The sequence below is a fragment of the Scardinius erythrophthalmus genome, assembly GCF_964197995.2.
Source record: "Scardinius erythrophthalmus genome assembly, chromosome: 21".
Classification (NCBI taxonomy): Eukaryota; Metazoa; Chordata; class Actinopteri; order Cypriniformes; family Leuciscidae; genus Scardinius; species Scardinius erythrophthalmus.
In genome coordinates this window covers 5,469,926-5,485,594 of record NC_138241.1, presented here as the reverse complement: position 1 = coordinate 5,485,594, position 15,669 = coordinate 5,469,926, and the positions used below count along the sequence as shown (strand labels likewise).

At 39.0% G+C, this 15,669-nt stretch overlaps 1 protein-coding gene across 2 annotated transcripts in view; it reads left to right on the top strand.

Moving 5' to 3' along the window:
- The first annotated feature begins 4,855 nt into the window (after positions 1-4,855).
- Positions 4,856-15,669, top strand: part of ubr2 (ubiquitin protein ligase E3 component n-recognin 2) — a 44,185-nt gene continuing 33,371 nt past the window's right edge. The window contains exons 1-7 of one of the 2 annotated variants that reach the window (XM_081350241.1): positions 4,856-5,026; positions 9,901-10,160; positions 12,684-12,762; positions 13,526-13,636; positions 14,659-14,789; positions 15,002-15,140; positions 15,244-15,306. In XM_081350241.1, the coding sequence (XP_081206367.1) occupies positions 4,943-5,026; positions 9,901-10,160; positions 12,684-12,762; positions 13,526-13,636; positions 14,659-14,789; positions 15,002-15,140; positions 15,244-15,306 (867 nt within the window). In that variant the 5' untranslated portion in view covers positions 4,856-4,942. The remainder of the gene's footprint in view (positions 5,027-9,900; positions 10,161-12,683; positions 12,763-13,525; positions 13,637-14,658; positions 14,790-15,001; positions 15,141-15,243; positions 15,307-15,669) is intronic. The other variant, XM_081350242.1, reaches the window with a different exon arrangement.

Sequence of the window (15,669 nt, the reverse complement as noted above, 5' to 3'; positions counted from 1 at the left end):
GACTTACAGTATAGTTTAAGACATGATGCATGAGACATAAACGTTTCCTCTATTGCTCTCAGGTTTAGCTGAGGTGTCCAGTATGAAGACGGTTCCTGAGCTGCTCTACAGCCTGTACCGCATCACCCTGGTGGATGAGTATGAGTTTAATGCCATGGTGGATGTGGACCCAGTGATGGCCTACCTTCTCTGCGGAACATTTCTGGCCCTGTCTGCTATTCTCTGTGTTAATTTACTGATTGCTCTGCTTTCTGACACCTTCCAAAGGTATTAATAAGTCATATGTACTTTTATTATATGCATGTTAGGGGTGTAATGGATAACGATTTATCAATATGAATCAATGCCAACAAATGAAACAAGCATTTCATGTTTTAAATAAAGGGTGAAGATATACATTTTCCTAGGCCTGACATCAATTTTGGCCACTACTGTATATATTTTAAGATGCATTGAAACTTTCATGTAAGACGCATTTTCGCAAAAGTGCGCATTCTCTTTTAATTTGTTCAAACACCATGATTGTGATGCAGCAACTTAGAAGATGTCAAATTGTCACTGACAATTTTTCTGTTCGGGATAGTTGGGGGTTGGGTATGCCTCCCTCGGTTTTGTTCGCGATTTTTTTCCGAGTAAAGTGGGAGTGGGGGAGATGGAATTGGTCCATTCGGGAGGGTTGGAGATGTCCCCCTCGTTTTTGTTTGTGATTGTGTTCCGAGTGGTGGAGTTGGAAGTGGTCCATTTGGGAGGGTTGCGGCTGGGGATTTCCCCTTCAATTTTATTCGCGATTGTGTTCTGAGTGGTGGAGTTGGAATTGGTCCATTCGGGAGGGTTGGAGATGTCTCCCTCGATTTTGTTCGCGGTTGTATTCCGAGTGGTGGAGTTGGAATTGGTCCATTCGGGAGGGTTGGGGATGTCCCCCTCGTTTTTGTTTGTGATTGTGTTCCGAGTGGTGGAGTTGGAAGTGGTCCATTCGGGAGGGTTGCGGCTGGGGATTTCCCCTTCAATTTTATTCGCGATTGTGTTCTGAGTGGTGGAGTTGGAATTGGTCCATTCGGGAGGGTTGGGGATGTCCCCCTCGTTTTTGTTCGCGATTGCGTTCTGAGTGGTGGAGTTGGAATTGGTCCATTCGGGAGGGTTGGAGATGTCCCCCTCATTTTTGTTTGTGATTGTGTTCCGAGTGGTGGAGTTGGAAGTGGTCCATTCGGGAGGGTTGGAGATGTCTCCCTTGATTTTGTTCGCGGTTGTATTCCGAGTGGTGGAGTTGGAATTGGTCCATTCGGGAGGGTTGGGGATTTCCCCCTCAATTTTATTCGCGATTGTATTCCGAGTGGTGGAGTTGGAATTGGTCCATTCGGGAGGGTTGGAGATGTCCTCCTCGTTTTTGTTTGTGATTGTGTTCCGAGTGGTGGAGTTGGAAGTGGTCCGTTCGGGAGGGTTGCGGGTGGGGAATCTGGGGATGTCTCCCTCGATTTTGTTCGCGGTTGCGTTCTGAGTGGTGAAGTTGGAATTGGTCCCATCAGGAGGGTTGGAGATGTCCCCCTCGTTTTTGTTCGCGGTTGTATTCCAAGTGGTGGAGTTGGAATTGGTTCATTCGGGAGGGTTGGGGATGTCCCCCTCGTTTTTGTTTGTGATTGTGTTCCGAGTGGTGGAGTTGGAAGTGGTCCATTCGGGAGGGTTGCGGCTGGGAATTTCCCCCTCAATTTTATTTGCAATTGTGTTCTGAGTGGTGGAGTTGGAATTGGTCCATTCAGAAGGGTTGGAGATGTCTCCCTCGATTTTGTTTGTGGTTGTATTCTGAGTGGTGGAGTTGGAATTGGTCAATTCGGGAGGGTTGGGGATGTCCCCCTTGTTTTTGTTCGCGATTGCGTTCTAAGTATTGGTAGTTGGAAGTGGTCTGTTCGGGAGGGTTGCGGCTGGGGATTTCCCCCTCGTTTTTGTTCGGGATTGCGTTCTGAATGGTCGAGATGGAATAGGTCCATTCGGTTGGGGATTTTCCCCTCGATTTTGTTCACGATTGCGTTCTGAGTGGTGGAGTTGGAATTGGTCCGTTCGGGAGGTTTGGGTATGTCCCCCTTGGTTTTGTTTCGCGATTGCATTTCGAGTGGTGGAGTTGGAAGTGGTCCATTCGGTAGGGTTGCGGGAGGAGATGTCCTTTTTATTCTGTTCGTAATTGCATTTCGGGTCGGGCGTGTAGGTAGTTGGAAGTGGTCCGTTCGGGAGGGTTGGGTAGTAGGGATGTTCCCGTTGGTCCATTCACAATCGTGTTCCGGGGATGAGGGGGGCATTCGGTGCGGGGCCACCCCTCTGTCCATTTGGCACAGTGCCCCATGTGGTCACACCAGTTGCACCGCCCTAGGGATGGCCCTAATCCTCAAACAATTGATATTCTCATGTGAGATTTGATAGATTTTTTTTATTTTTTTTTATGGATGTCCCAATTGGGATAAAGGATTTGCAGTTTTCAAAGAGTTCTTGTGCAAATGCAACTGGTTGTGTAAAATAGGCACATATTATTGTTATATTTATATATTGATTGCACGCCCCTGGATCTAATCAAATTTGTAATCTTTGGCGCCATGTTTTGAGCTATATGCAAATTCTGTATTGCTGGTTGAGAGAATCGATGCTAGATCATTTCGTAATGAAACGTTTGATTAACAGCCCTAACGTTTATTGTGCATTTTGGGCACGATGGATGTGCTCACTGTGAACTCTCACTGTACGGAAACGACCTGGGTTGAATTTTCATTTTTGGGAGCACTATTCCTTTAACCCTTTTGCTGAACGCTTATGTTTGCAGGGTCTATGACAATGCGCTGGCCAATGCGGTGATGCAACAAGCAGCGATCATTCTGCAGATAGAGGAATCCATGTCTTGTCTGAGACGTTGCTATGACAACGAGCACATCCACCGCCATTGCGCCCCGCTTGGAGAATTATTTGATGATGATGTCACCACTAACCCAGATCAGCATGCAGAGATGAAGAAGCTTACGGAACAGATCAAGGTTTCTACGTTCACAACTACTGGAAGTTATATGTTAAATGTCTTTTTTTATATTGCAGAATAACTGAAACTTTGCATGCTCTGCAGGATACTTTAGATAAATATCTGAACATCCAAAGAGAGACAATCTCACCTCAGTATGCAGATGCCAGAGATGTCACAAGGTTGGTAGATTGAACACCCTGGAACTTATTGGGCTTAGATTGTTGCATTTTTCGTGTTACTATCTTTATTACATGTATTGTGACAAGTGATGTTCCTGGAAAGGCTGCCTAACATACGTATGTTGTTTTTGTTTCAACAGAAGGAGAAGCGTTGCACCTCCAGAGAGAGAAGAACATCTCAAGACTCTTCACAGACTTCAGAAAGACCAGCAGAAGCAGAGTCAGGACCTGAGTGAGCTGAAGGCTGAAGTGAAGGAACTCCACAGTTTGCTGCTCAAACTGATACAGCCCCGGACAAACTCAACATCATGTAAGAGACTTCTGCACTTCTGAAGTCTGTGGGGCAAACATGCTGTTCATTGCAAGTTCATTTCTGCCCATTTTTACTGGTTTTAATGAGGTAGTCATTGAATCTAAATTATTGTCTGTGCATGGTTAATGACAAAGTGCAACTTAGGTTTATCCAGAATATTCCTTTAAGTCATGTTACTGGTGTTTCTGCAGCCACTGATGAGGATAAGACACACTCAGAGACAAAGCAACTTTAAACCGGATAGCAAAACCTCTGAAACTGATCAATGAACTACTGAAATCAACACCGAATCCACCAGGAGCAAGACTTGGAAAGGATTTCTGTGCAGCAAGTCATACGTGAATTTGTGACCAACATTTATTTTATTATTTTATTCTTAAGTTATGCATTGTACCAAGTTACTGTAACAATATAGGTTTGCATCTGTGTATATTAAATTGACTTTATCTGAATTATTAAGGTTTTATTATATTATATGTGAGAGAAGACCAACTCTATTTCTCTGAATTGTTCACCCATGCATTTTTTTTTTCTTCGTTATTTTCTCGCCCTCATGCCATTCAAAACTCATATGCTGTTAATACACACACTGCTGGTCAAAAGTTTGTAATTATGATTTTTTTATGTTTTTGAAAGAAGTCTCTTCTGCTCACCAAGGCTGCATTTATTTGATCAGAATACAGTAAAACAGTAATATTGTGAAATATTATTACAATTTCAAATAAATGCTTTCTATGTTAATATATTGTAAAATGTAATTTAGGCCTATTATTGTCATCAAAGCTGAATTTCCATCATCATTACTCCAGTCTTCAGTGTCACATGATTGTTTCTTGAGCTGCAAATCCGTATATTAGAATGATTTCTGAAGGATCATGTGACACTGAAGACTGAAGAAATGATGCTGAAAAATCTGCTTTGATCACAGGAATAAATTATTTTCTTTAAATAGTTATCTTAAATTGTTATAATATTTCATCAGGAGGAACAGATGTAATTATTATTCATATTCACTAATAGTCTTACGGTGTTCATATTAAAAAATGTGATGTCATGCCAGGTTTGGCATCACTGATAGATCAACTGGCCTATGGGTGATTGAAAAATAACTGCATAATGATATTGCAAAAATGCACTAGAAAAGCCTTCACATCATGAGCACCTCTATGAAACCTATGTAGGGAGTTTATTAGAGAAATAACAGCATACAGTGTTTGGAAGGACAACCCTTTTCCTTTGAAAACACCAGATGCTTTGGTAAAACCTGTGAGAACTTGAAGGAGTGGCTGGCTACTATCGTGACTTGTCACCAAGGCAACCACAGGGACACAGACCGTACTTTTCCATTAGTCAGCAGAAAAGTTTTCCAGGTTTGTGACGGAACGGAAGTAGGGCTGGTTTCCGGTTCCCTCACTGGCACTGCTGCTTCTGCTGCTGCTGGGCACTGAAGGAAAGATGGCGGCGGCCGAGACTGATCGCGATGCACCGTCCGCTCTCTGTAGCGAATTCCTCAATTTCTCCGCTAAGGACACCGCTGCGGTAGGCGACAGTTTCATAAAGACTCTGCAAATGCCCTATCCTGATGAATTATAAATATTTGTTGGCAGAAATCGATGCGAGGGCGAGGAATTTTCTGTTTTTCTCGCTCCTCATCTCTGGTTGTTTTGATGAGTGTTGTCCTGCTAACGCGCTAACAAGCTAGCCTGTGAATTTTTCACAACTCAAGCTCCAAAACACACATTTAACACTCCGTTTACACATGTATATCTGCAATATATCTACACGTTATAAATGCTTTAATTTCTCGCTTATGTTGTTTAAATTATGGTTTTGCTTACAAGGAAATTAAGCTTTTAAAGAGATCTGTCAAGAGTTGGGTAAAAACAACACTGGCTTTGTTCAATATCTAAACGGTTTTGCGTTCTTCTAATGACATTGTTTCACGGACAGCTCTTTTGACACGCTGTTTAAACTGATTTAGACGAGCCTGTCTATTTGTGTAGCCTAGATTTTCTGCATTCCTGTAAAAACATTAGAATGATCTGTATTTCTTTCGCAGAACAGCAGGTGTTGAAGAATGTTGTGGTTAACAAACTAAACAGTCATTTATTTTAGATATTCTAGTTACTTGTTTGTTTTTCATTTTTGCATATCGGCTTACCCACTATATTTCCATGCCACATCTATCGGTTAAACACAAGTAAGTTTGTTTTTACAATGTAGCACACACGGTGGCTATTTAAAACCACATACAATACCTCAGTTTGTCTTCGTTTGTATTGTCTGATAGACTGAAGGACAGCAGTGCACATTATCTTGGCTATATTAGACTCTATTAATCTCCATACGCATGAAAACATGGATAATTTGTGTTGTAGGTCTATAGCGATACAACTACAATCTGATTGGCAATCTCAAATAAACTCATGCATATGGTGAATTGTCTGAAAAGAGATGCTGGATTGTTTGGCTATATGTTCTCTAGCACTAAATCCAGGTTAGTAGGTCGATGTAGACAGCCACAGAGACGGCCAAGTTCCGCTTACTGTACATATGTAATCCCTGTGTTTCCTTTTAGCATGTGATTGTGGCACATACCTGCTGTTGGACATCAGCTAGGTTCTTATTAGTATTTTCTTTAGGAACAAATTATGTCAGAATTGCACACTATAGTTACAAAACCTAGTGAGCTTCCTTCATGGATGGCTGTCTTCCAATTTAAGGCATGCATCATTTTTTGTGCAATTTTGTGCTAATTAGTATACGCGGATACATGATTATCCGCAAATGAGCCCCGCCTCCACTCACTCATATAGGCTCTACATGTGGATGTATCAGAACGGTAATGCGTTTTATGAATCGCTTTCTACAACGTCAGACACATAACTGAAATTAGCATGATTAGCCTTGACTGTTATTAAATAGCTAATATTGTGTTATGTTACACAAACCATGTTCCCGTTCATCATCTCAGAGTCAGACACCTCACCTGCCTTCTAAAAAACAGCATCTGTAGAGTAGAACATCAGTGTAGAAAGGCAAATAGTTCATCATTACATCGCAATATACGTCATACATAATTCACCCGCTATATTGCTAAATGTAGGCTACCTGATTGTACATATCAACAGAAAAATATAGCGGAATAACCTGGCTTCTCATGAGACTTAAGTGGCTGATTTGAAAAGTTAGTAATAAAAAAATGAAAAAGTTACACTCCAAGACTTAATACAGATTATTTGACATACTGTATCAGATTTATTTTTATTTTTGTTGTTATTACTGTCAATGACAACTGATTCAATTGCACATTTAAATACGGTTGTCAATCTAGAAACTTTGCAATATGTGGTTAGCAGTAAAAAATAAAAAAAATGATATACAGAAAGCGAGCAAATATCAAATATATAGGCACGATTAATGGTTAAAAGATTGAGATCTCGATTCGAACACCCACGCAATCTTATAAACCTTTAAACCTGTTCTGTCTATTAAACCTTTGACGAAACACACCGCAACATTCAGATCTGTGTTCACGCTAGAGCAGGTGTCATGTTTAAGTCTTTTCAACCTCACCGTATCATTATTTCTGCCTTACAAATAATCTATCACAGAAGAACTGGGATAAAAGTTTATATTTCAGATAAAAACACTGATGTCTACGGTCGCGATCGAATTAGAGCAAACCCCCGATTCAAAGTAACTTGGTGGTTCAAATAACGATTATGTCGATTACACCTTTATGCCAACATGTGGCGACAAGTGAAAACATGTATTTGTCAGATTCGTTCAAAAATGCTGATTCATCCAGTTATGAAACGTGAAGTATTTGAATGAGTCATTGAATCATTCATTCAAACCGAGTGTTTTAAATATTTCAGATTAATTAAACATTTTAAATAGACCTCAGCAATTCATATTTTGTCTGAACCTCTTGTAAATTAGCCCACGTTATTTTGTTTAGTTGTTGGAGAATCTTGATCTCAGTTTGAGAAATAGAATAAAATACAATAAAAATGACGTGATTCTCAATGTATCCACAATCGTGCAGCTCTACCCTCACATTTCTAAAACAAACATTGTGTTCTGCCTAGTACTTGCTACATATAAACTTTGTTGAGAAATGTTTTAAATGACTGGTTGTCCTGTAAGGTTATGCAAATATAAACCAGTGGATGCAGCAATGCAGTCAAACACTTACGACTAGTGTTCCTTTTCAGACCTGACCTTTGTCCACTGATCTTTTTACCTTGCCATTGTTTTGTTTTTTATCTCTGTGTGTCTGCTTTCACACTGTAGCACTAATTGACTAAATAAATGTATTCATAGATTTAAAATTATTAAAGTAAAAGGCTGCATTTCTAATATTCAGACAGTTGTGTTTTAGGGCTAGGAGAAAAAATCGATTCACCTAGCTATCGCGTTTAAAAAAATATTTTTTACGATTTTAAAATCGATTTTTTTTATTATTATTATTATTACAGAATCGATATAAATTCAAATTAAATTGCTTTATTTTCGTCCTTGCTTATAGACAAGGTTGACAGAAGTTAGCCACTTTTGTTCCAAGAGAGGATGAAGGCCAGTCACATACGAATAATAAACATGACAATAAATATTGTACAAAAATAAGAATAATAAAAAATTAAATAATTATACATGACAACAAATATGAAAATAAAATATAGTGTAATTAAAATAATAATAATGATAATACAAATAAAATCAAATAAGATAAAAAAAGAAAATAATATAATATAAAACGAAAAGCAACAGGTATGAGATCATCATATAGCCTAAATAGCATAAAAGCTTCACATGAATACCTAGTATGTTTTGCTTTACTATTTTTCAACCCAATTAGTAACTCAATATAATTTTTCATTTCTATCTGAAATAACAAAAAGTTGGGGTTTTCCTTTAGCCCATTTTTGTTTGTGTATATGGTATTTCCCCATAATTAAACAGATTAACAATAAATGCCACATTTGTTGGTAATCTTTGTCTATTAAAATAAAAAAAGACATCTTTTTCAGAAAAGTAAACTTTCATTCCTAAACATTTACAAAGAAAACATTCCAAATCGACCCAAAACATTTAGCTATAAATGCAATTAAAAAATAAGTGGACAACATTTTCTTTCTCAGTCCCACAGAAATCACATTTAACATCTACATCAGTACGAAACCTAAGAGGAGGAGTTTTGACTGGTACACCAGATGAAGTCTTTTAAAATGTACTTCTCTCACCTTATTTGTTATGCAATATTTTTTAGGCAGCAACCATGCATATTTCCAGTCAGTGCACTCAACTTTAGAATGCCAGTGTGTTTTAGAAGTTATTGGGCTGTGTTCAGTTAGTAACGTCCTAATAAAGTAATTATTCCATCTTCTATCAGTAATAGAATAACTCTTTTAATCGGGTCTGAGACTCAGTGTCGCCTTATTCACATTTCCTTTAAACAGACATTTTAAACCGGATGGTATAGCAATGCAGAGGATGAAATGTGTCGTTATCTATGAGTGTTAAAGTGACGTAATATCCCTTTCAAGTGGACGTGTGAAAGCGACGTGAGACTGAAAGCACTGAAAAGCACTCGTGCTACTCATATACTGAGAGAGAGATAAGACAGTAGAGCTGCACGATTCATCTTTAAAAGACTGAGATCTCGATTCAAACACCTACATGATCGTCTTCCATTTCATCTGTCCATTAAACCTTTGACAAAATCATATCGCAACATTCAAATCTGTGTTGCCGGTGACCCAGAGAGAGTAGTCATGAAACAGCAGTCTTTTTAACCTCATTATTTCTGTGATTCACTAGTTCAAATTATCATAGAAGTACTGGGATAAAAGTTCAAATATAAACACTGATGTCTACTATATCGATCAAAATAGAGTAAATCAGCTTTTGATAGAAACTTAAAAAGAATCATTTATTCAAGAGAATGCAGTATTGTAGGATGCTTCTGAAATTTATTTTATTTATTTATTTATTTGTTTATTTGAAAAGGGACAATGTACACTAATCAACATTCAAATCAAATGTAAGCGTACCCGAGTTAGCCACAGGGTAGTTTTCATCGGCAGTCCCCTTGCCAGATGTTATTAGGTATCCTAAAATAGTAAAATTAAAGTCAGAAAGATGTGATGAATTGTTTTTGTAAATATGACTCATCTTATACATCATGTACAGTACTGTATAAGTGTATGATTTAACTTTTCCCCATGGTCTAGTGTTAAAAAATCGCAATATATTGAAATATCGCATCGCAATACTTTAAGAATCGAATCGCAATACATATCATATCGGCGCCCAAGTATCATGATAGTATCGAATCGGGAGATAGGTGTATCGTCCCAGCCCTATTGTGTGTGTGTGTGTCTAATATTTGACCCATCTGTCCACAGAAATGGCTACAGGTGAGCAACCTGCCCAAAGAGGTGTACCAGCACTTGGCTTGCTACGTCCCCAAGATCTACTGCCTGGGCCCCAACCTGAACCCCCAGAACGAGGATCTGCTGGCCCAGCTGCTGCTCCAGGGCCCGCTCGAGTGGTACCTGTGCGGGGAAGAGCCGTCCGTGGGATTGGCCAAGCTGGAGCAGAACAACCAGCCCTCACAGCTCTGTGGCCATGTGTTTAAAGTGGGAGAGCCAACGTATTCCTGCAGGTACACCGTCAACACTTCATCATCTCTTTCCTGGGGTCCCACGGGTCCTGGAAATCCCTGAATCTGAAAAAGAAATGTCAAGGCCCTGGAAAGGTCTTGAAAATAAACACACATAAATACAGGTCCTTGAAAGTGCTTGAATTTATTTTGTGCAAGACGTTTTCTGGAAAAAATTCCATGTTATTCCCTCCGGTCCGCTTATGTGTTATTTCGCCAACACCTCGTGGCCTATGCACACTAGCTTGCTTGATTTACGTTAGTTACGCGCGTTTACACGTTACGTTAAGTGTTTCCCGCGTGAGGTACTTTTGTGTTGTACGTTGCCATGACGTTCATGCTCTCAAAACTGTAACAATGTATCTTACAAGGTAACACGATGTAACCTTGCTCTCACTTGTAATGTGGCTCCACATTAAGTCCTTGAATTTAATGGTGTTGGACCTGGAAATTCATTGAATTTGAAGTTAACAAAGCTGTGGGAACCCTGTCTTTCTGATCCTCCCAAAGTAGGGTGTTGATTCTCATCTAGGCTGCACCCACAATTATTCTCAATTCGTTTGATGTTTGATGATCATGGCTCTGTGCACTGCTCATCATCTTTTGTCTAGATTGTCTGTCATAATGTATTTATTTATTTCCCCCATGAATGTATGCTGCTGTAGCCGTCTGACCTGGGATAGTGTGGGTCACTGTGTGCCCACAGACGGGGAAGTCTTGGCTGAATTAGGTCAGCTTGCTGTTAGGTTAAGTCCTTTAGGCAAGATCACAGTAAGCCGGCTAAGAGGCCGGAGGTGACTGGAGTCTGCTCTGCGTCTTTGAGAAACAAATGAAAGGGCTCACACATATCCCTGATGCTTTATCACGCTGGCTTTGAGACTGGAGTCTGGTGTGATTGTTGTGTGAAATATATCTTGCATCCTAAGAATTTGTGCAGATCTTTTTACAATCCTGGAATCTGATGTGATTGTTGTGTGAAATATATCTTGCATCCAAAGAATGTGTGCAGATCTTTTTACAATCCTGGAATCTGATGTGATTGTTGTGTGAAATATATCTTGCATCCAAAGAATGTGTGCAGATCTTTTTACAATCCTGTCATGTAATGTGTTACTCGCTCTGAGCCAAAACCCCAGTGATCTGCTTTGCTGTCTACATAGGCTACATCTTGTGCAGCCAAGGGAGCTTCAGAAAGCTTCATTCAACTAGGGCTGGGTGATTAAAACAATACCAATAACAATTATATAGGGTTTATATATTGTTGAAGATTTTTCAGCCTTTTCACAATATTTAATAAATCCTTTCTTGATGTTTGCTCTGAACTGAGTGATTTTGAAATGAAAAGGTTGATTATTGTATTATTATTTTTTCTCGTACACTAACCGTTTGTGTCTGAAATCAGTGTGCAAAAGTCAAGTCACTTTTATTTTCATAGCGCTTTATACAATACAGACTGTTTCAAAGCAGCTTTACAGTGATAAACAGGAAAATAAGAGTTCTTCAATTCTGCTTTAAAGCATCTCTAAAGAGAAAAGTGTGTTTTTCAGCTGAGGTCAGTTCAATGTTGATTTAAGTTCAGTTCAATAACTATGTAAAGTTCATCAAACATGAAATGTTCATCTATAAAGCAGCTCTGCAGAAAACAGTGATGTCAGTTCTGGCTCAGTTCACTTTCTTACCCAATTCACTTTCTTACGCAATACTATCAGTACTAGTATATCCTACGCTGTCAAATCCATAATATTGCTAAACGTGTCCTCAACTAAGCAACAGTGGCAAGGAAACCAAATGCTACCATTTGTAACTATTTTTATGTTGAATTTTATAATGTAACAAAATAATTAAATAAATGAAATTTGTTTGTTTTTAATGCTATTAATAATTAGATAAATAAAACATTATTGTACCCTTCAAATATTGTTCAGTTAAATAAACCTTGAATTAACAAGATCAAATGAAAAGTTAGAACTTCAAATTGAACTTTTTGTAATGACATGTTGGTTATTAACTTGTAAATGACTCATTATTATGCAAACACACGAGGAGAGTCTCCGCATAAAAAAGACCCACGACTGGCAGATCAACGTTGTGCTGCTACATTTCTCTCTGATACTGTAAGAAATTAAATTAAATTGAATGTTACAATGAACTGACATGATGATTGTCATCAGTTTAAATGGTGACAGGATGCATGTAATTAAGTGACGGAGCGCTCCGTTAAAGATGTGATTATGGCAAAAGCTTGCCTACTCTTTTCCTATCCACTTAAAAGTATGTACATTTTCTTCACAAGAACTGTACTTTTAGGGCATAGTATAAGTAGGCGAATCGGGATGCAGCAAGAGAGCTATTCAGTTGCACTGCATTCTGGGAATGTTTTACGATGCATGTCATGAGGAAGCTTAATGATTTTGCTTCCATTTATAACAACCTTCATCCGTGTCTCTGCTACCTGTTTGTTGTTGGCAGCTCGCTGCTATCCTTCTATTGAAGTCATTTACATCTGATTTTGTTTCTCCTTATCAGGGAGTGTGCGGCCGATCCAACCTGTGTGCTGTGTATGCAGTGCTTCTTGGGCAGCGTTCACAAAGAGCATCGCTACAGGGTAAGAGGAAACGAGTCTTAAACATCTCACTCGGGTATGTCAGCATGTTGGTGTGACAGTCGCTGAGAAAGTGTCAAATACCAAGTGTGTGGACCCGTCTGCACTAGTGCCACGCGGACCCTGACTTCTCCCTGACAAGAAAGTCCTGCTCAAATCCTGTCCACTGTAAAGATGGTTATTATGGCTGAACCCGGACCTTTTTTAGCATTTAAAACTGAGGGCTGTGACTCATGGTACAGTTCTTTGTAAAGGTTACAGGACTGACGGGGCTGTTGTGTCTGTGAAGAGAAAACAATCAGTCTAACACAGTTAACTGTCCTAAAATTTAAGGACAGTTTCAGTTTAAACTGACTGATTTTTGAGACATCTTCATACAAAAATTACCTTGACACCAGCTGATCAAAAAAAAATAGCTCTCAGAAAAAAGACACGTAAATCATGATTTGAAGTGGGATGTTTTAACAATTATACTAAAAGGCCTTTTACTTTCTATAAAGTATCAATCAGACGACAGAGGGCATGTAGTAGATTGTGCGCAACAGGTTTTTCAATACATTTTTGATCATGTTGATCATTTAGAGGCCATAGAAATGTACGTAGCAAATACAATACAGTAGGCTTTCTAGGGTGTGAAAAAAAAAAAAGTGTGTTTGTTTTAAGGAACACTAGAGCAGACAGACAGTTGCAGGTTGACTCATGACAATGAGGTAGACAGATATAGGAGACTTGAGATCATGTGCTGCCGTCTTTGTGCCCGCTGTAGATGACCACCTCAGGAGGAGGAGGCTTTTGTGACTGTGGCGACACAGAGGCCTGGAAGAAGGGCCCTTACTGTCAGAAACACGAGCCCAATATCAGTGACTGCTCCCATAAGGTAAGATCCCTCTTCCTCCGTGGACCCGTTGTAGAACAGGCCGTTCCCGGATGACACACACGTTTTTAATACTAGAAAATCCACCAAAATGTTCTTTCTGTCAAAACTCTTTATCACTGAAACATGTTTTATTAAATTGTGCTAATTTTAACCTTGTGAGAAACTTTTTTTTTTTTTTTTTTACTCTTTTAAAGAAATTAACAAAGTTAAACCAAATATAGTTTTAAGAGTTTTTAGCAAAAAATAAATTGTAAACAACTGATTTAGTTTTACCATTAATTTTATTTGCCATGATAATAGCCACAGACGCTGGCATGCCGTTAAAAACAATCAAACAAACAAACCTCTTCCTCCGTGACATAGTCTTAGCAGTAGGGATGGGAATAATGAGGCATTTAATGATCCCAATTATGCTCAAGGACCATTAATGGAACCACATCAAAGTCATCAGGGATGTGATTTTGTCGCATTTATATGGATTACCGTGCTGTTCGACCTGGGACCCGCATGAACTGTGTTAATCTGACTGCATTGCCTCAAACAGTTACTAAACAAACGGCAAAATCTGTATTTTTTAATACCTTTATTTCATGCATTGGTTGCTTCTGAATGAATACCGTTGGTATGCTTCTGACATACCGTCCATCAAAACTCTGTAATCCGCAAGTACTGTAAGTTTGGGTCGATTATAACTTGCATTTTAAAAACAACATGCACTAATCATTTGATGTGATTTGAAATGAGAAATGTTGTCAGTAAAAGAGACAAAAGGTCTCCCTGCTCCATGATTTAATGTTGGAAAGCACAGAAATTAAGACAGCCATAAACATTAATATTGTAGTTGTACTGTTTTTCTGTAAAATAACAGTATTAAAAGTATATATGTTTTTTTAATGTCTCTAATATATGTCTAATTAATTTTAATCTCAGTTTTAGTCAGTTTAGGATAACTTAAACTCATTTCAGCTGAAAATGATTTTTAATAGTTGTAGTTGACAATAACAACCCATCTTGTTTGGCAGGATCCGTTGGCTAATCTGTCTGCGGAGATGATCGCTCGCACGTATAATGTTTTCGCCATCATTCTCAAATACGCTGTGGACATGCTCACCTGGGACAAAGAAGACGAGCTACCTGAAGGCCTCGAGCCACCGTAAGATATATATAATCACTCATAGCTTGAAGTCATGTGATGACATGTCCCTTAAATGTTTTTTTCCCCAATCAGAAGACACAATTTTTAGCATTTGGGTGGGAGAGAAACCCATTCTAGACCCTCATGATTGTCCATCATGCATGTTATGTTTTTGAAAGCTGCATTTTAGTATATTAGGAGATGTGTGACTTGCTTATTTTCTTCTGAAGGGCCCGTGGAGACACGTACTACTGCATGCTGTTCAATGATGAGGTCCACACGTACGAGCAGGTCATCTACACACTACAGAAAGCTGTGAACTGCACCCAGAAGGAGGCCGTCAGTTTCGCCACCACCGTGGACAGAGATGTAAGTGCCAGCTTAACCTGCTGTTAGTTCACCTGCCAGAGCCACGATTCAGGCTGATGGCTCTAGCTTCTGTTCACTGATTACTTCTGTTCACCGTATTCAGGGCAGGAAGTCTGTTCGTTTCGGGGACTTTCAGTTTTGTGAGCAGGCCAAATCTGTTATCGTGGTAAGTTTTCTGCAATCACAAATCCATCCGTTTGGGTTTTTTACTATTTTTATTTCTTGTTAGTTAAGGCATTCATTTAAGTTTTATGAAGAAATCCACTCCAATTTGCATATCATTTCAGCACCTGGCTATGACGCATGGTTCACAAACAAGTTTGTTAGTTGTTTGCTTAGACAAACATTGCTATTATCATTGATGCATCAATTTCACCAAAAAGTGTCAGCTTACATATCTGACAGTTTTATCCCAAAACCCATACAATAAATAGCATTTGATGCTCGCTTCAGTTCAAGCGGCACATGAACCAATCATCTCTTCCCCTTTACTACTAGTTATATCACATGAATGAACATCAGAAGGTAT